This window comes from Barbus barbus, assembly GCF_936440315.1.
Source record: "Barbus barbus genome assembly, chromosome: 40".
NCBI lineage: Eukaryota > Metazoa > Chordata > Actinopteri > Cypriniformes > Cyprinidae > Barbus > Barbus barbus.
In genome coordinates, this window is record NC_136718.1 from 852,602 (window position 1) to 872,394 (window position 19,793).

The 19,793-nt window shown below is 40.9% G+C and overlaps 1 protein-coding gene across 1 annotated transcript in view; it reads left to right on the forward strand.

The window, feature by feature from the left end:
- Window positions 1-246: 246 nt before the first annotated feature.
- Window positions 247-19,793, forward strand: part of samhd1 (SAM domain and HD domain 1) — a 43,361-nt gene continuing 23,814 nt past the window's right edge. The window contains exon 1 of the mRNA XM_079400078.1: window positions 247-480. Coding sequence (XP_079256204.1) covers window positions 330-480 — 151 coding nt within the window. The 5' untranslated portion in view covers window positions 247-329. The remainder of the gene's footprint in view (window positions 481-19,793) is intronic.

The following is a 19,793-nucleotide window of genomic DNA, read 5'->3' on the forward strand; positions in this document are numbered from 1 at the left end:
TCATCTTCTTCGTTTATTTGATGGATCGTAAAAACATTTGCACTCTACCGCCACCAGGAGTGTGAACCGATACTACAACCTACACATTAAGCAAACCAATCAAAATCTTCTGTTGGTTTGTACAGCCCAGTTGCAGCTTAAGTCCCACCCACCTGCGGCCGGCTCCGACCTCCGTTAATACCCATCTCCCTCCAGACGGGTGCGTCAGTAGCTCCGCCCTCATGCGCGCTCCACCCCGACACGTGGCGCGAACGGACGAATCAGAAAAGCGCGAGCAGCCGGCTCTCCGAGCGAAAGTGCCGTGTGTCCGTCTGCAGAAGTGTTTAATAATGGACAGAGCTGTAAAACGGGCGCGAGAAGAGGCGTGTGTTCTCCCGGAGAGGCAGGTGCTGTACGCGGAGTACCGGCGCTGGAGCGTCGCGGAGACCGGGGTGTTTCTGCGGAGAGAGGGACTGCAGCAGTGGGAGCACACTTTCTCAGGTGACACTGCAGCTTATCTGCCACACAGTGAATGCTGAAGTACATTTTTATTTGCCAACTACCCATATACACCACACATAACAGAGCAGAGAGATATAAGGCGCTGCTGAAGAGAAGCAAATTTACTACAACAAGTAATGCTCCATTATGTTAAAGTTATTCAGCGGTTAAATGGCAGACAGCAACTTTTACATTATGGAGCATTATTTGTTCAAAAAGACATTGGGTCTCATTCGGTAATAATTGCGTTAGTTAATTATCTCCTGATTCCAGCACGTGCTTGTTCTTGAGCTCGAGCTCGTTACTGAATCTGGATCCGCCGCGTGCACGAGGACCGTCATTTGCATAAACATTTGAGTACATTTACATTTATTCATTTAGCTGACGCTTTTATCCAAAGCGACTTACAATTGCTATATATGTCAGAGGTCGCACGCCTCTGGAGCAACTAGGGGTTAAGTGTCTTGCTCAGGGACACATTGGTGTCTCACAGTGGATTCGAACCCGGGTCTCTCACACCAAAGGCATGTGTCTTATCCACTGCGCCATCACTACCCACACCACCCACATAAACCACGCCCATATCATCTCCATATAAGGGCATAGATGCTCCACGCGCGGCAGCTCGAGCTCCTGATAGTTTTCACTTGCAGAAATAAGCTTAATTAGAAAATGAACAGTACTGTTACTGAAGACCTGAGCATGATTTCTGAATTTGTTTCTAAATATTATTCAGATATTTATTCTTTAGGAGATGATCAAGACAATATAATTCTTTTTAAAACAATAACAAATCCAAAAACATTGTCTTTGTAAAGTAAATCAGTGTTCTCAAGACCTTTCTTTAAATGACATTTAATTCTGTATAAAAGCTCTTTAAACAACAGATCCCCAGGAAATGATGGGCTTACATCAGAAGTGTATCACGTTTTTATGAATGATGATAATTCTTGTTCTATGAAGAGGCCATCAACAAAGGGTCCTAACCTGTGTCACTTAGATCCCTAAACGGCCAAAACATATCCTTTTATTAGAACATTTGCCACCGCATTACTGAATAATGATTATAAAATAATGGCATCAATATTTGATCATAAGTGCTTTAAATGAGATAATTGATCGTCACGTTTCCTCTAATATTAATTTAGTTATTGATTTGCAGTACAGTAATTTATTAAATGGAGACCCTTTAATACTGTTTCTGGATTTTAGAAAAGCTTTTGCTACAGTAAGCCATCATTTTATTTCTGATTCATTAAAATTCTTTTGTTTCGGGCAATATTTGATCATAAGTGTAAAAGCTAAGTACTGTGGTAGCAATATCTACTAAACACAGAGTTGTCCAATTCCTGCCTTGCTTCTCTTGGTGATAGTTCTGAGCTTGATTAATGATTTTTCCAAATTCTCTGGATTGAACTTAAATGTGTCTAAATGTGAGATCCTACAGCTTAAAAGTAACCACCTATCCTGTTATTCCTGTTAAAAGCATGGTAAGCTATTTGGGAATCAAAATACTGATGCAATGGTCAACTTCAATTTTATACCTGTTATCGAAAAAATGTGAAAGAGATATAATTCATGGTTGATGAGAGATAAGGAAGTATTTGATTAAGTAAGGCAGAAGGTCTTTCGAGAGCAGCGTACCTGTTTTCTTCGCTTGGTGTCCCAAAGGATATATGCTCACAAATGCATCAAATACTCTTTAATTTCATCTGGAAAGACAAACCTCATCAAATAAAAAAGTGTCCTGGTTAATAAACTGTATTAATAATCTGATGGTGGTTTAAATGTTCTTCATTTTACGATTTTCAACCGAATTAAAACAATTAATTGGTTTAAAAACTTTTTTTAAAAATCAAACAAGTATTTTCAATATTGTCCCATATCATTTATTTAAAAAACTTGGGGGGTTACATGTTTTGTTGCAGTGTGCTTGTATAAGTGGCAAACTTGCTTTGGGCAGTTATCAGAAACCAGCATTACTTCACTGCGCACTTCTGTACAAACACAGTTTTTCTCCTAGCAGGTGTTTATATGAAACGATGTAATATCACTCATAATAACAGGTTCAGCATAACATATTAGTCGTAAACCAGCTTATTGACAAGAGTGGGCAATTATACACTTACCCCAATTTTATTACAAAATATAGCTTTTTTGATAAACGTTTTAACAACTTTATAAGAAACTCCTTTAATGTTGGATCCAATCCTCCATGTAAATCAAAATGGCTCAAACCTCATTGGCGTAGCATTTGGATCTTACCATATTAGGGATGCGCGGTATACCGATACTGGAAAAATACCGGTATATATTATATTTCAAACGGTACGATATCATAATTTTGCTTAATTCGGTATTTCATACGCTGCTGTTGCAAAATGTGCTTCCCAAATTGCTGCGCAACCGGTAAATGTGACAACAGAACAACACGATGGATCAAACTGATGAAACTCAGCGCACACAAAATTAATAAATAAAGAGAACAGTAGAAGTGAAATATGGCATTACTTTGGATAAAAACAGATGACAAAGGTGAAGGAACTGGCCTTACTGCACCTGTATGCAAGCGCTGCTATAGGCCTAAATCATGTTGCCACAGCAACACATCAAATCTTTTTAAGCATTTGTCGCTTGCTCATCCTGATCTTTTCAAACAATTAAGAGATCGACAGGTGAGTGCATCATTCATAAATTCAGATTTGATTTGACCTTTTATTTACATCTGATCAACGCACATTCAGATGTAATACAGTAAGCACAAATGTGCATGTGAGACACGCTAGAATCAATGAAGTTTTGGTCACCTAATGCATGCACTTGCATCTCATACAATCACATTTTAATTGGATATGAATTGAGCAAGAGTTTTGCTATATTAATTTTAGTATCAATGATATTTAGGGCATGTTTCTGACGCGCTGCCGACCGCTAATATGAAGCAAGTGAGAGAGTGAGATTTATATTTAATGCTTTTTCTTAGGTTGAGTCTGAAATCAGAAAACAATCTGAGAGAGAAATAATAACATGATTTTGAATATTACTTTGACTGTTAGAATAACACTTTACTATAAAGCAACATTTGTTGCAGCAACTTCAGTGCAATTTTTTTTCTTCAAACTTCTTCAAAATGAAACCTGTTTCCAGTAGGTTTTTTTTAGGAGACATTTAGTTTGCACTGTGTTTGCACTGAAAAGATAAGATTTGAATATATTTTCATCTTATTACTTCAGTTAGCCTGTTTTATTTTTTTTCTTCTCCAACATCAAAATGTAACCTATGTTCCCTTTAGGTTTTTTGTTACAGTTTGATACAAAGGTATTAACATATGAATCTGTTTTTATTATTATTAATAATATTTTTTTTTTAATTCACTTATCTTTTGAGGCTGGTTATTTGTCACCTATGGTATTGATTTAGTATCGATACCGAGGTACTACATTCTGGTATCGTACCGAAGCCAAAATTATGGTATCGAGCCATCCCTATACCATATAAATATGTAATTTCTAATAAAGTGAAAAGTACTTTACAAAATTATTCACAGCTGTTATCCTGTAAATGTTCATAGTGTTTGTGATAAATGTACCTTTTGTCAAATATATGTTGAAGATATTGAACATTTTCTTTTGCCCTTTTTCTATTTCATTTTGTGTTGACTTTAAGGTATAATGACATAAAGTAAACCAAGCCCTTCATTTAGAACCTGGGGATATTTTACTGTGTTTTCAAAACCCATCTTGTTCTGATGAACAAGTTTACTTTATCAGTCTGTTCATTATCTTAGCAAAGTTTTATATTCATAAGTCAAAAGTAATTCAAAAGAAACCCGCATATATTACATTTTGTAACACTGATGTTAAAATATACTTTCTAATATGAGATCACCAAATAAGAAGCTTATAAAACAATACTAATGCTAAAGCTTTTCAAATTGATGTAACTGCCCTAATGTATGTATAACTTTAGTTTTTATTTCATTTTTAGCCTTATTAGTCTGTATTGTTTGAATGCTTTTGAGATGTACAGCATTGTTCTGTTTGCCTTGTGCTATTGTGTAATGAAACGGATCATGACGTGACGTCACACCCTTATAGGAACGGCCCCTGGAGGGCAAAACAAAGCTTTGCTTCACTGACCGCTAGTGTTGCTCTCGTCAACGAAAACTGACTGAATATCGTCGTCAGTAAACATTTATCACGTGACGAAAACAAGACGCAGCGTAAATGCTGGTCATGTGACGATAATTAAATATATAATGCAATATTGTTGACGCATAAAAACGAGACTAAATGTGGTTTACAGAATAAAAACTATGCTAAAATGTCTCTTCATTTTCGTGACCAAAACGAGACGAAACTAAATGTTATAACGTTATTTCGTCTTTAGTCGTGTTATTATTTAGCAGTATTTCTGTTTCCTGTGTCTCATTTCAGACGCAGGTGATGTCACTTCCTCAAGCCCCACTCGCGGCATTATTTAGAAGACGACAACAAATATATTAACATGTGTGGTTGGTCAAATAAATGTAGTAAATTCAAATCAGAGCGTCTTCCTTGTCTGGCATGGATGTATTCTTGAGTCTATAAGGTGATAATAAGATAACCTTGTTTGAAATGGGTTTGGCTAAAAGACCATGTTGGTTTGGTCTGTACTACTAGCGCAGCGTCAGGGGAAGCAGGGCCTTCTCTGCTGGCCCTATAAAAAACACAATTGTGTGAAAAATGTTTTTATTGATTATTTAGGTATCATTTTCATTTGTGTAATGTCCACTAAATTGCCTTTGATTAGTTTAGTTGAGGTTGAACTGGAATATCCTACATAAAGTCGGATAGTGCTACCCTTTTGTTGAAAGACGCCACATCTGATTTGTTACGAGCATTAGTGACTGAATCATCAGCCAATCAAATTTAGACTTTCAATGACAGCCCGGCCTCTGGGTCCAGCTATGTGCCCAGTGCTACCCCCAGCGTTAGACCGCCCCTTTAATCAGGGATTTCTAAGGTACGAACATGAAAGTAAACGAAAAGAAAATGACAGCTGCAGTCATCGTCTTTTTCAAGGCGCTCTTTTGCAGACAAAAGAGAATAACTGAGAAAGGAAGACCAGCACAAAAGTGAATTCGCTAACAAAGACCAACAAAGGTTTTATGCACCATTTCAACGATTGCAGCTATGAGTGCTATGAGTGGCTAACAGCTAGCACCGAGCACAAGTTATTTTGTTGGCTGTGTTTACTTTTAAATCCGAGTAAAGTGGCATGGAATGACAGACCCATGGACTTTATTTACAAGTGACAGGGGAGTGCTTTATTATTTGATGAGTATCATGCACATTGTTATGGAGGTGTAGGTGGTGTGTTGATAATACTGTGGTGTGGTCTGTGGATGTCCAGAGTTTGTACAGTTTTGCTGCTTTGGGCGCGTCGTCATTTTAGAGTGACATGAATGTGCATAGTGACCCGTGTATTAGCCGATTACTTTTACTGACCATGATGTAGGGACTCTGCATTTAACCCACACTAATCTAGCCTACTGTTGAAATAGTTGATCAGCCGTCATTGTTGTCGAGAGCCTGTGTGTGGCATAATATGTGCATTATATTAAATAAGACTAAAATGCTCAGACTTTTAGTTGACTGTAACTTGACTAGACTAAAAAGAGTATGAACGTGACTAAAACTAATAAAAACTAAACGGCTTCACACAAAGACTAGACTAAAACTGAAATTAAAACAGGCCTCCAGAAACAACACTACTGACCACCAGCTATTTTTTAGCAGATTGCATCAAGTAATAATGCAGTAAAACGCAGATATTAAAAGGCGAGATCCAGTAAACACGTTATTGATGTATATTTTGTACAGGCAAGAAGATGAAGCCAGAATATAAACACAATGTGCAAAGTTTCACATTAAATGGCTTCCCATAGAAAACCATTAGAAGGAAAACACTGAACCGTTAAGCGGACGTTAGGCGTTCATCTGCTTGCCTGTGTAAACTATGCATCATTAATATATTAATATAGAGATTACTGAATTTGATCTTTTAATATTACTGTTTTAAATATATTACCTGCACTTTAAGTGTTTTTACAATGTTTTGTCGCACTGTTTATGATATAAATATTGCCACGGGTGCTTAATATGGATCACAAATGGCCAAAACTTGCATTTTGTTTTATTCTTTTGAGAGGTGATCTAAATATGTACGCATGCTTGGTGAATCTGACCCATTCTCATAATTTATTATGGAAGGCCATCTGGACCACCAATCAAATATTTATTGGCAGACAACATGAAGGAAGTAACCTTTAAAAATGGACAGAGCTGCTACTCCGTAAATAGTTTTTGTTAAATTTAGAAAGGATGTTGGTTTGGGCTGTTCTTTGTGTAAGAGGATGAATGAAACGTACAGTTATTCTGGCACTGCTCTCATGGAAGGAAATTCTGGAAAGATACGTGTAGATTCATAATACTGACCCCACTCTTTCTTTGTGCTTAGAGATTGGCATATTTGGATTTACTAATATTACCGCAAAGAAAAGAAGACTCTGCCCTACATTTATAAAATTACATTTTTCCATTCTCTCTCAACTGATAGTTCACTTTAATGAATACTCAAGACAAGTATTTTAACTCTATTGAGTGCGTTTGACCGTACAAGACATCCTTTGAACCTTCTGTCAGTACGTCGCTGAATATAATGGGTTCTGTTGTATTTTGCCACGCCGCTCTCATCCGGTGTAGACCGCATCACTGAATATAATGGGTTCTGTTGTATTTTGCCACGCCGCTCTCATCCGGTGTAGACCGCATCACTGAATATAATGGGTTCTGTTGTATTTTGCCACGCCGCTCTCATCCGGTGTAGACCGCATCACTGAATATAATGGGTTCCCTTTCGAAAGCTACAATCGATGCTGCGCTGCTCAGCGCATTGGGAACGCCTTTAGTCGTGACCAGCTGTGAATATTGTGTGTAACACGTCAATAGAATTGACTCGGAGGTAATATAGCAACACGAGGCTATAAAAAGATGAGCCACAGGTGCATCATCAGGTCTTTTGTCTTCAGACCATTCTGTGCATGTGTACGTCGAAGAAACATTCTGGCAGGTTTGCAAATCTTTTTTTTCTCTCATGTTACAACAAAGAGAAATGAGCCAACAAATCAGTAAGGTTGTGTTCCTCCATGCTCCCGTCCCATGTCTGAGCTGGATACACACGATTATTGTTTTGTTTGTTTGGGGGAAGAGCACGCGGTTCTGGCTATAGAGAAAGGCGGGTGCGAGCATTGTGACCAGCTCACAGTTAAGATGCTTTGCTCCCGTCTGAACTATTTCCAGTCCGCACCCGCATTACCATCGTGGGGCTCTTGTATGGATCTGCAGGTCCGTCCCTTTCGCTTGCTGCCAGATCCTAACATCCCTTCTCGTGATCTCGAAGTGCGCTCTGGTGCTTCTTCGGTTCAGGAGGGGGATGATATATCTCTATATAGCTATCTCTCGCCCGAAGCCGCATCTTCGATAAAGAAACCTACTCTCCCCACTAAACCTTGTCGTATAACATCATCACTAGTGGGTAAAGCTTTCCAAGCTGCAGGTCAGGCTGGTGCTGCACACTATGGCACTGTTACAGGCATACCAGGCTGACCTGTTGAAGGATTTGAGTATGGGCAGTACCATCGACGAGGAGGCGTTCTCTGAGCTTCGTCGAGCCACAGATCTGTCTCTCCGAGCGACCAAGCAAACGGCCCGTGCCATCGGCCGTTCAATGAGTGCTTTAGTCAGCACGGAGCGGCACCTGTGGCTGAATCTGACAGGTATTAAAGAGAAAGATCGTTTGTTTCTGTTAGACTCCCCTGTTTCTCCCTCTGGTTTGTTTGGTGACTCCGTGAACACCGTAGTGGCCAGATTTAAAGAGGTGAAGAAACACGAAGAAGCATTCGTTCAATTCCTTCCTCGCCGCACTCAAGGGGAGGGGCCGTCTGCCACCCAGCCCCGCGTCGGTCCTTCAAAAGCTAGGGAGGTTAAAAAGCAGAGCGTGGGGGAGCGTGCTCCCCTTCGTAGAGACTGGGGACAGGCTCGCCGCGCTCAGCAACCTCCCAAGCCAGACCTCAGGACTATTATTAACAAGAAGCGAAAGTCCTGATGGTCTGGCGCCCAATCTGGTGGGGGTAGTCCCCCGCGGGATGGGGCACGTTCAAGATCTCGTCGCCCCTTCCCACTACCCTCACAAAACCACTCCATCCCCGCCACCTCGCGTGCTTTGGGGGGCAGCGGTTTCCAGCGAAATGTTAGATGTTCCGTTGTTTCCGGCTGTCATTCCGGACGCGGAACATCTAACATCCCCTCAAAAGGAAGTATTAAAATTAATACCACTCTCAGAGAGTCTGGCAGCGTGGAAACTTCTGCCAGACATTTCTGCGTGGGTATTAAGCACAGTGCAGATAGGATACAGAATCCAATTTATTCGTCGTCCTCCGCGTTTCAATGGCGTGGTTTTCACTTCCGTGAAACCGGAGCTGATGCATGTACTGTCACAAGAGCTGCAAACTCTTCTGAGCAAAGAGGCCATAGAACATGTTCCTCTTCCAGAGAGAGAGTTGGGCTATTACAGCAGATACTTCCTGGTTCCCAAAAAGGATGAGGGGGTGCGTCCAATCTTAGATCTTCGAGGCTTAAACCGTGCAGTCAAAGCGCTCAAGTTCAAGATGTTAACCGTCAAGACGGTCGTGACGCAAATTCAACATCACGATTGGTTCGTCACGATCGATCTGGAGGACGCATATTTTCACATAGAAATATTGCCACAACACAGGAAATTCCTGAGGTTCGCTTTCGGGGGCGAAGCATACCAATTTCGGGTTCTTCCATTCGGCCTAGCCTTGTCACCCCGCACATAAACAAAATGCATGGATGCAGCACTGGCTCCATTACGACTCCAGGGCATTCGCATTTTGAATTACATCGACGATTGGTTAATATTAGCACAATCGCGAGAGATGGCGCTCCAACACAGAGACATCGTGTTAGCTCATCTAGTTTCTCTAGGGTTGAGACTCAACACCAAGAAAAGTGTTCTTTCTCCTACCCAGAGAACGACTTATCTCGGGATCGTTTGGGATTCGATCACGATGCGGGCACAACTGTCTCCCGCTCGTATCGAGACCATTCGGCAGACCATGAGCAAAGTCAGGCTAGGTCAAGATCGCACTGTTCGTCAGTACCAAAAGATGTTAGGTTATGTTATGATGTCAGTTGTGGCTGAAAGCCAGATGATTTCATCCAAGAGCCAATCCTCAAAGGCTAATAAAAGTGACGCGCCGTGGGCTTCGTACACTATCTCTGTGGCTCAGACCCTGGTTTCTCGCCTTGGGTCCCACTCTAGGGGAACCGTGTCGTCGCAGACTACTAACGACGGACGCCTCCCTGATGGGCTGGGGAGCGGTCTTAGATGGCCGTCTAGCTCAAGGGGAATGGGAGGGCCATCAGCTCGATTGGCACATCAATTGCCTCGAGCTGATGGCCGTATTTCTGGCTCTGAAATATCCTTGGGTCCCACTCTAGGGGAACCGTGTCGTCGCAGACTACTAACGACGGACGCCTCCCTGATGGGCTGGGGAGCGGTCTTAGATGGCCGTCTAGCTCAAGGGGAATGGGAGGGCCATCAGCTCGATTGGCACATCAATTGCCTCGAGCTGATGGCCGTATTTCTGGCTCTGAAATATTTTCTCCATCAATTGAGGGGCTGTCATGTCCTAGTGCGGGTGGACAATACCGTGGCAGTCTCATATAGGGGTGGGCGATATGGGAAAAATATCATATCACGATTTTTTATAGAAATATCACGATTCACGATTTTTATCACGATTCTTTGTTAGTTTTACTATTTTGGTTTTACAAGTTGTCTGAGCATTACAGCCAAACTAGAAAGACAAAGATGCATGGCAGATATTTAGGCCAAAGTGGGCGAAGATAAAAAATCTTTGTCATTATTTTATTTTTCTTATTAAAAAATAAGAACAAAGATACACATTACAAATACACATAATATACAAATAAAACAAACAGTGCTTTATTTCCAGGTACAATAGGTGTATTTAGCAGAGCATTCAATGAAATTGAATGAACAAATATAAAAATAAAACACTAGATAGACTGATTCCTAAAGCAACTGTATTAAAGTTTTTCAGTCAAGAATAGTGAGTGATTTTTCTCTTTGCGTTTTGTTGTTTTGTTAACGTTAAATGAATAGTTCCCCCAAAAATAAATATTCTGTCATCTGTCTGTCAATTCTGTCATAATGTTGTATTTTTATATCATCATTTACTCAAAAGTTGTTTTAAACCGGAATGAGTTTCTTTCTTCTGCTAAACATAAATGCTATTTTGAAGAAGGTGGAAAACCAAACAGTTGCTGGTCCTCAGTGACTTCCATAGGATTTTTCTTTCCTACTATCAAAGTCAATGTGGACCAGCAACTGTTTGGTTTTCCACTGAGTAAATAATGACAGAAATTAAATTTTAGGGTGAACTATCCCTTTAATGACAGTCGACAGCACGTTTAGTGTCCTGTCCCTTTAAGAGCTGCACGCATCTAATATACAGTACAGGCACGCATCCCTTTCTCTCTTAACTATTTACTTTCATTTTAGAGATAACCAACTCAGTCTGTATGTAAACCTTGTGTGTTTTGACAGTATTAGCGCAAAATATAGCTTAGTTGAGTAATCAGGCGCTGTTAGACAGGCGTTTTAGTGCGCGTGCTTCAGGTGTATCCGCTCAGAACAAGCGCACGTCAGACCAGCGCGCGAATTAAACATTTAACCAGCAAGGCTTGTATGCAAATAATGTACTTTTGCGATCGCGAATAAGTGCAGTGTCCTGTCAGAGTAACTCTACTGCTGTATGTCGTGTTGTACAGTATATAGAGACGGAGGCGCCAGAACTGTAATTGACAATGTGCGCTGTAGCGCGATACTACGATATTTCTTAAAAAGCAGATCGTGGAGACATTTTTATCGTCCACGATCAAAAATCGTCATATCGCACACCCCTAGTCTCATATATAAATCACCAGGGAGGTCTGCGCTCACGCAATCTGAACAGAATAGTGAGGCAGATTTTTCTCTTGGCCCAGGACAAGTTCCTGTCACTAAGGGCAGTATACATTCCAGGGCATTTGAATGTGGGAGCAGATTTACTGTCCAGGCAGACACTACCGATGGGGAAATGGAAACTCCACCCGGAAGTAGTGAAACAGATTTGGACCAAATTTTACAAAGCGGAGGTGGACCTCTTCGCCTCACAACAGACAGCGCAATGTCCCCTCTACTTCTCTCTGAGTCACCCAGCTCCACTGGGTCTGGATGCGATGGCGCACACATGGCCCAAGATGCGCCTGTATGCGTTTCCTCCAGTTTCTCTGCTCCCGGGAGTTCTAGCCAGAGTTCGCCAACAAGGGTCTTGCCTCTTGCTAATAGCGCCGCGTTGGCCGAACAGAGTGTGGTTCTCGGAGATAATATCTCTCCTCGACGGCTCGCCGTGGGCGATTCCGGAGAGGAGGGACCTTCTGTCTCAGACGAAGGGCACGATATTCCATCCCAGGCCCGACCTGTGGAATCTTCACGTTTGGCCCCTGATGGGAACCAACTGAGGTACACTGGGCTTTCGCCTGCCGTTATTGAGACCATTCTGAGTGCTAGAGCTTCCTCCACTAGACAATTTTATGCCAATAAATGGGGTGTTTTTGAAAGGTGGTGTGATCCAGATGTAGATCCAGTCAACTGCCAGGTTGCTTCAGTTCTGGACTTCATGCAGGAGAAATTATCAACAGGCACATGCCCTGCTACTCTTAAGGTTTATGTGGCCGCTCTTTCGGCTTGCCACGCCTTGGTAGACAGGGCGCCACTTGGGAGACATCCTCTGCTCTCTCGCTTCCTTCGGGGGACCAGGCGACTGAGGCCTCCAGTAAAAACCAAGATCCCTTCATGGGACTTAGCTACAGTTCTCGAGGGTCTGGTTGAAACCCCATATGAACCTATAGAATCAGCGTCTGATAAACTTCTGACTCTAAAAATGGTTTTTCTCATGGCTATAACTAAGGTTCCATTTTCGGCTGTACATCCGGTCATTCTAGAGGCCTTCTGCCCTCCACCGTTCACAACGCCGGAGCAGGAGAAATCTCATAGACTGTGTCCAGTCCGTGCTCTTCAGGCTTACATCCACCGCACTAGCCAGTGGCTTAAGTCAGAGCAACTATTTGTCTGTTATGGTGGTAGTAACAGAGGAGCAGCTGCCACCAAGCAGACCATGTCTCATTGGGTCAGGGATGCTATTGCTCTTGCTTATGAGGCGCGCGGTCAAGCTTCGCCTATAGGTCTTAGGGCTCACTCCACCAGGGGGGTCGCCTCCTCTAGTGCTTTGGCAAGGGGTGCCCCCTTACAACAGGTTTGTGATGCGGCAGGTTGGTCCTCTCCGCACACATTCATAAGATTTTATAGTTTGGATGTTCATGCCACTCCGGGCTCTCATGTCCTTGAGTCAATGTCACAAGCTAATGTCTGAGGCCTTCTTGCGTTCTTGTGGGCACACCTGCACAACCGTGGGGTCCAGACATTTCCAAGCACGGCGGCGTGGGTATTCTCGTTCCCAATGCGCTGAGCAGCGCAGCATCGATTGTAGCTTTTGAAAGGGAACGTCTCCGGTTACTTAACTGTAACCTTGTTCCCTGAGAAAGCGGAACGAGATGCTGCGCTGCTTTGCCGTGCTGAAGATGTCCCAGGACTGCTCTTCAGACAAAATATCCTGATGATGCACCTGTGGCTCATCTTTTTATAGCGTATCTATTGAGTGCGTTTGACCGTACAAGACACATCCTTTGAACCTTCTGTCAGTACGTCGCTGAATATAATGGGTTCTGTTGTATTTTGCCACGCCGCTCTCATCCGGTGTAGACCGCATCACTGAATATAATGGGTTCTGTTGTATTTTGCCACGCCGCTCTCATCCGGTGTAGACCGCATCACTGAATATAATCATAATCGTGTGACTCTGAAGACTGGAGTAATGATGCTGAAAATACAGCTGCAGATCACAGGAATAAATTACATTTTATAGTATAGGTATTAAAATAGGAAACCAATATTGGAAATTGCAATAATATTTCACTATATCACTGTTTTTTCTGTATTTTAAATGAATACAGCCTTGATGAGCAAGAAACTCAGTCAAAAACCTGATAAATAATTGACCTTGTTTTTGAGTCTATAATATAGCCCTAACATAATATATGATCAAAACAAACTATTTAAACTGATAGAATAGAATAGAAACTGAAGCCAAACTTAAGCTGAGATCTGTAAGTTAAATATAAAAGCGTGAACATATGATTCTTCTATATCTGTCTAAACATGGTTATGAAGTACAGTTTGTACAATACTCTTGTGTGTGACTGAACATGTTTCAGAGTTTTGTTACCCATCCTCCATTATTTCCAGCACTTAATCAAGCCACTCTTCTTTAATACATGAGGATGTTTTATTTCATGTCATTGGGTTTGCGTTGGCTCTCGTGTTGAGCGCACCGCAACCATTGAAGTATTGAGTTTCTACAGCGACTCATTTGGTGCACATCGTTCTCTTTCTGTGAAACCTGTTCTAACTCTGTCGTGACATCAGCTCTAGAGCGGTTTGCCCGAGCATTGCTATTCTTTCCCTTTTACTGCGGCATTCAATCAAGGCTTCCCAACTCATTTGTGTGCGCGAGGCACATTATTTCTTCTGCGCGTCCGCGGTGGAAGAAGAGCGCGCTCAGTTTAGAGGGAACACTGCGTGGGAGCCCTGTATTTAAGATACAGCCCGTCGGGCAGGGCAGTGATGCATTCTGGTAGCCCGACTGGAAAACACTATAGCCCCGGGACGTCGGGCTAGCGATTTTGCGAGCCCTGATTTTGATTGGATTTTGGTGGACTAACATCTGTCAAACTGTCCAACGCCATCTGATAAAGATGCCAGGACAACAGCCAGACACCTCTTAGAGGGCAAGAAGACCTTTGGTACCAAGCTCGGGAAGGACAGGACTTCTCATTGGTTAAAATGGAGTTTCTGCCCTTCACCCACCAACAGACTGATTGCTAAGGTTTTGGCCTGTGACCGCCATAAAAATTCCTCAGGACCTCTGTACGAGAAGCAGTGGGTGAAACGAAGAGAGATCACGGAGTTCCATCTAAATACATTCATAACTATGTTCTCAAACCTTAAACTGATGCAAACTACAACACACACATCTTACACTTATTCAGAGAAATACGTATTCTCAGTGACAGCGACGTGTAGTGCAACATCTTACACAAACTCAGCTGTTAATGGACAAATGAATGCATGTGTGACGGTTCAATCTTCTTCCATCATGTGTGGATAGGGACCTAACGATTAACCGCGAGATGGTTGAAAATCAATTCAAATCAGATGCTAAACAAATCATGATTCAATTAGTGGTAGGAGTTTATATGAAGTTTAGATGGTATTTTTTCATCTTGCCTCTGTAGAATGCATATTAAAGTTCATAAGTGCAGCACAGCGGAAACCATGGAAACGCTTGAAGCGCCACCTGCTGGCAGAGACTGAATCTGCGTCTCATTCAGTTCGTCTGCTGCTTCTGCATCTTTCATTTATACAAGGTACAACGAAAGTATGTACAATCCTGTATCAGTGCAAAAAAAGAATTCAAAGAAAAAACAAATACTAAACAAACAAAAAAAAAATCACTGTGTGCATATGTATATGTGTAATATGACCAACACAGTTGCAGCAGATTTTTAAATACAACACTGTGAATAGTAACAGAGTTTAGATTTAAACAAGATGGACTATTACATTCAGTGTTCACTGAGTATTGCAACAGCCCTGGGATATGTGCTGTTTTTCAATCTGTTTGTTTTGGCTTTTATTGTCCTGTACCGTCGACCTGAGGGTAACCGTTCAAACAGATGATGTGCTGGACGGGATGAGTCTTTCAAAATGCTGCAAGCCTTTTTAAGGCAGCGGGTCCTGTACAGCTCCTCTAATGAGAGGAGCTCACAGCCAATCATCTTCTGTGCTGTTAACCACCCTCTGAAGTGCTGTCTTTGCCATGCAGCTAGCAAACCACACACGTCAGTCAGCACACTTTCAATTGAACTTCTATAGAAGGACACCAGCAGCTCTTTATCTAGAGCGTTGTTTTTCAGGACTCTAAAAATATAAAGTCGCTGCTGTGCCTTCTATCAGCATAGTGGTGTTTGTTTTCCAGGTAAGGCCATCATCCAACTGCAGGCCCAGAAATGTGAAATTAGAGACCTTCTCTACTAGTGATCAACCAATATTTTTTTTTTTTTTTTACTAACAATACCAATTATTTTGTACATGTTTATGTGCCTGGGAACCGATATTTATTTACTGTTATAAAATAAATAAATGACTGTATGAAATAAGTTCATACTTCAATTTGGTTTTTCCTCCTTTCAGCTAACTTAAAAAAAAATGTTTTGAGAATTATCAGTCTTTCATGTTAAATTTAATCTGCATATTGCAACAATAAAAAACCATTAAAGCATCAGCAGCAACACTAATATTAGAAGTAAGCAAAATAAACGTAATGTTTTCAAATGGAGAAAATAAATAAAGGAAAGGAGTCATATCAACTTCATTTTTAACTACAGTTTTAGTAGTTTTATAAGCTGTTTAATAGGCTAAAGAGTGAGGAATAATTCACTGGATAATGTTAACTCACTGAATAATATTCTCTGGAATATTGGAATATAACAAGCATTGTATTTTATTGCATTTCTCAACTGGCATGTAGGGCTGCAACAACGAATCGATTAAATCGATTACTAAAGGAGTTGGCAACGAATTTCATAATTGATTCGTTGTGTCGCGCGACGCGGAGACGTTTGATTATAAAAAAAAAAAAAAAAAAAGTTGAGCGCGGAGCGGAGTGAACACACTCGGTGTCTCTCGCGCACTGATGCTAGCAGAGTTCGGCGCCTCATAGACAGGGCGGAGCAAAAATAAAAAAAACGAGCGGAGGTAGAGGAAAGATGCATGGCGGAGGCAGAGAAATCCGTGCCACCCAAGTCATCCAAGGTGTGGGAGCATTTCACACTAAATAAACAGAAAAAGTGTGTTAACTGCAAAATATGCAAAAGCGACATGGCGTGGCACGGGAGGGAGCACCACGGCAATGATCCAGCACCTGAAACGCAAACATGTTGGAGTCTTTGATGAGGAGGAAGGGAGTTCAACAGCAGGGTAAGTCACTACAGAATCCTACTTTTGTTCCGTTTTGAAGTGAGGAACGTAATGTCCCTGGTGCTGGTGTTTACTCGTTATCCAGCTGGACAAGTTAGCGTTAGCTCGTTAATAACAGTAGTAAAGCAGGGGTGGTATAGTTACTTTGCACTTTGCATTGCAAGACTAAAGACATGTTTTTATTCACTCGCCTTTTTTGGACCATTCATTTTTCAATCTGTTGTCATGTATAGCTACACTGCAATAAAAGCTTTTCTTACTTAGTAATTTTGTCTCGTTTCCAGTCCAAATATCTAAAAAAAATCTTAAATCAAGACTACTAGACAAGAAAAATGGCATGAGAAAATTAAGTGATGCTTAAAACTTCTGTTTGAGATTATATCTCATTAAGATTATTTTTCTTACCCCATTGGCAGATCATTTTGCTTGTTTTAAGCAAACAATCACTTAATTTTGAGGTGTTTTTTCAGAAAACGACAATTTCTTATGCTATTTCATGTGTCTAGTAAATGTATCTTGATTTAAGATTTTTTTGATATTTGGACTGAAAACAGGACACAACTACTAAGTTAGAAAAGCATTTTTTGCAGTGTATATTCTGTGCTTTGTCCCATATAGGTTATTATTGACAAATATATTTGTGTGTTGTACTTTTTAATTTAATTTTAAAGTTATTTTATAGCACTTGGTCATCTTAAGCTGTGTTTAAATGTGGTGTATAAATGAACCTTGCACTTACTACAATGATGGTAATAATTTAATGAATAAGCTTCAAGTGAACTTGAGAGAGAGAGAGAGAGAGAGAGAGTGTGTGTCTTGTCTGTAATTGCTCTTTGGGTTACTTTTACACAACTAGTAACTAAAACAAGTATGTATGTATGTATGCAAGTATGTACAAGTTCAAGTTCAAGTCAGCATTTATTGTCAATTCTTCCACATGTACAGTACATACATACAGAGAATCGAAATTGCATTACTCTCAGACCCTTGGTGCATACAGTTAACATTAAACACGTTCAGATACAGATAATACAGTTTAAACATATGTACATACAACTATACAAATATACAAATGAGGATATTGTAGAAAAAAATAAGAATTAGATCGATAAAGTGGCATAAGGCGCCTGGCAGATAGAGTGCAAAACCAGTTAAATAAACAACACTGTGTAGATATATTTGTAGTGCAAAAGAGCTTATCAGTCTGAGGACATTGTAGAAAATAAAAACAAGAGAGATAGATAAAGTGCATAAGGCACATGGCAGAATAGATGGAGTGCAAACCAGTTGAATGTACAAAAACAAAACTGTGCAGATTTGTTTTGTTTTGTTATGAGTGTAGTGCAAGAAGAGCTTATCATAGGGCTGCAACGATTCCTCGAGTAACTCGAGTAACTCGATTACAAAAAATTATCGAGGCAAATTCCTCTGCCTCGAAGCCTCTTTTAAATAATTTTAAAGCTCACATCACGTTCTTTCGCAATTATTATTTTTTGTATGACACAACGCGCTTACGTCACCCAAAAAGCGGAAGGAGACGCAAGTCGTTAGCGGTGTTTTGATTTGAGAGCGCGGGCAGCAAAATGGAAGATGGGAGCGGTAACAATGAGCAAAGAGAAGACTCAAACAAGAGAAAACGACAGAAAATGTCCAAGGTTTGGGATCATTTCAAATTGAAAAGTAAAGAGAACGCCGTGGTGTGTGTATATTGCAAGATCGAGCTAGCATACCACAACAGCACGTCGTCCATGCTACAGCATCTAAACAGAAAGCATCCACTCTACTCAAAGACCGGAGGACCGTCACCCGAGACAAGGTAATAAATTCAATGTAGCGTTAAATCAATGTGATTGCTAGTCGAGAGGAAGGCTATTAAATAATGTACGTTAATTATGTAAGGGATAAACCACAACGGCCAGTGCAATTTAATGAAAATATACCGCACGACGTTGTGATGTGTGATGCGGTCACGACGTGCCGTGGAGGTGTGGTATATTTTCATAGAATTGCACTGGCCGTCATGGTTTATCCCTTACATGATAAACGTACATTATTTAACAGCTGTGGGGTAACTAACCAATGGAAATAATTTACTGTCAAAAAAGTTGTGAATGGCTTTTACGATGAAACATACTATATACTTTCAGGGCTAGATTACAGCATGACCCATACACAAAATAAATATATTTGAAATATGTTTTCACAATATATCTGAAATATATTTTTTGGAATATATGCAAATATTCGAAATTGGCCCAATAAATATATTTTAGTTATATTTCAGAATATATTTCAAAATGATAAATATAAGTGAACAACAATGCAAATATATTTCAGATATATTGTGAAAACATATTTCTTTTGTGTATGGGGAAACCTGTTGTGCATTTTAATAAGCTAAATTGCTTTTCCTCTTTTTCTCCCTCTCAGCACTTCACAACGGAGTATGGACAGCTTTGTTCGCCCAGCTCAGTCATGCACTGTTCAAATGTTGAAGTTTGAATAAATACATTTTTTTTTTGAGAAATAAAAGCCAAATGCTTGATCATTTTACAGCCACATCATTTTCGTTATGCATTATTTGTTTTGGTTGTTTAAAAACACAAAAAAAGTTTTTATCCGATTACTCGATTAATCGATCGATTAAGTGCTGGATTAATCGATTACAAAAAGAATCGATAGCTGCAGCCCTAGCTTATCAGTCTGTTAAAGTGACAAGTCGAAGAGACTGTTCGGATAGTTTTTGTCAGACTACCCGAAGAGGTAATTTGCAGTCAATGTTGGATGGGTAGTGATCAGCCAATGCTGCACAAGTGACAGGTGCCGGTTACAGTTGTTGGTCGGTGGGGGGGGGGGTGTCACAGAGTCAGAGTTCCTAGTGTGTTGCTGTGTTAAATGGGGGTGAAAGAGGGGGGGGGGGGGGCAAGGACGGGAGGGAGTTCAGCTTCCTGACAGCCTGATGTATGAAGCTGTCCTTCAGTCTGCTGGTCCTCGCCTGGAGACTCCGCAGTCTCCTCCCTGAT